This window comes from Notothenia coriiceps, unplaced genomic scaffold, assembly GCF_000735185.1.
Source record: "Notothenia coriiceps isolate Sejong01 unplaced genomic scaffold, NC01 NC01_scaffold00029838, whole genome shotgun sequence".
Lineage (NCBI taxonomy): Eukaryota > Metazoa > Chordata > Actinopteri > Perciformes > Nototheniidae > Notothenia > Notothenia coriiceps.
The window spans coordinates 1-1,869 of NW_011362539.1; the positions used below are offsets into that span (position 1 = coordinate 1).

At 40.1% G+C, this 1,869-nt stretch overlaps 1 protein-coding gene across 1 annotated transcript; it reads right to left on the minus strand.

Annotated features, from left to right (window-relative positions):
• Positions 1-946: 946 nt before the first annotated feature.
• Positions 947-1,852, minus strand: LOC104959081 (synaptic vesicle glycoprotein 2B-like; the record flags this gene model as incomplete). The annotated part of the gene is made up of 2 exons (XM_010786939.1): positions 1,693-1,852; positions 947-1,147 (listed from the first exon to the last, which is right to left on the minus strand). Coding segments are annotated over exons 1-2 (361 nt in total), but the record flags the coding sequence as incomplete, so codon positions are not given.
• Between the last annotated feature and the right edge of the window lie 17 nt (positions 1,853-1,869).

The window sequence follows — 1,869 nt, forward strand, 5'->3', positions numbered from 1 at the left end:
CAACATTAGCCACCTTTAGCTTAGCGGTGGTGACGTGAAGTCATGTGACTGTGCTGTAGTTCCTTTATAGCCCAACATCAGCAACCTTTAGCTTAGCGGTAGTTGCGTCAAGTCACGTGACCGTGCTGTAGTTCCTTTTNGTCATGTGACCGTGCTGTAGTTCCTTTATAGCCCAACATTAGCCACCTTTAGCTTAGCGGTGGTGACGTGAAGTCATGTGACCGTGCTGTAGTTCCTTTATACCCCAACATTAGCCACCTTTAGCTTAGCGGTGGTGACGTGAAGTCATGTGACCGTGCTGTAGTTCCTTTATAGCCAGTTCCTTTATAGCCCAACATTAGCCACCTTTAGCTTAGCGGTGGTGACGTGAAGTCATGTGACCGTGCTGTAGTTCCTTTATAGCCCAACATTAGCCACCTTTAGCTTAGCGGTGGTCACGTGAAGTCATGTGACCGTGCTGTAGTTCCTTTATAGCCCAACATTAGCCACCTTTAGCTTAGCGGTGGGGACGTGAAGTCATGTGACCGTGCTGTAGTTCCTTTATAGCCCAACATTAGCCACCTTTAGCTTAACGGTGGTGACGTGAAGTCATGTGACCGTGCTGTAGTTCCTTTATAGCCCAACATCAGCCACCTTTAGCTTAGCGCTAGTGACGTGAAGTCATGTGACCGTGCTGTAGTTCCTTTATAGCCCAACATCAGCCACCTTTAGCTTAGCGCTAGTGACGTGAAGTCATGTGACCGTGCTGTAGAGCCTTTATAGCCCAACATTAGCTTTTTACTTCAATAATCATAAAGTGGTGCTAATATGTGGAGATTATCCGGTTTAACAGAAAGTTTAACCGTCATAAATGATCGACACAGAGTTTATATTCTGACATTTTCCAAAATCCAATGTAAAAATCCCTTGCTTGCGATGCTAATGTGTTTCCACATGATGATCTCACCTATAATTCGGATCCTTCCTATCTTGTCCATGAACAAAGCAGAGAGGATGTTCCCCGGTAAGACGGCCAGACTCCCCAGGAAGCTGACCATATATATTACGATGTCGTTTTCCTCCAGGAAGTTCAGGTGGCAGCCTTTCTTCGGGTGGAGGAAGGTGGTGTTCTCCATCTTGCAATCTTTAAACTTCTCCTCCCAGAGGTCTGCAGAGAACACAGGGATGTTAAAGGATAACAATTTTTGATTTACATTGTAAACAAATAATTGTAACTCCTAGAGCTGGATGATTAACATATTTGCAAAGTATTAATACCTTTTATTTTATTTCTCATTTATGGCAGCATTAAAGTTTCAAACTATATATTTTTTTTTATTTGAACTAAATCAACATTTCTGGCTGAAGCTGAGAGCAGAAAAGTTACTGAAATATTTTGTAACAAACTATCATCATAATATCCAGATTTATTCATCTCGCAACCGTGAGTTAAAACATTTTTTTTAAATAAAATACATCCAATGAATTGTGGATATTACCATTAACATTAACACATCAAAGCTATTTGTTTTGTTTCTCTAATATAAAATCAAACCAAACAAAGAACCCACAAAATGGATATTTTTCCATCCATTACCTTCAGTTAACTGTTTGTTTTGTCTTTTATAAGTACATTTATTGAGCCCTAAACTTTAAGAAATCCACGTAAAGTAAAAGTAATATTAAAATGTTTTGACTAATTCTGCATGGTACCTGTGTTATAGAAGACGGTGTTTTTGATGGTGCAGTTCTCAAAGAAGGTGTTGGTGGACCTGACATCCTCAAAGTAGCAGTTTTCAAACAGAGAATCCTCGAACTTCACAGACTTAATCTCAATGTTTGCGAACCTGAATGAAAGGAAAAGGAATCTCATCAAACATAAACCTCATG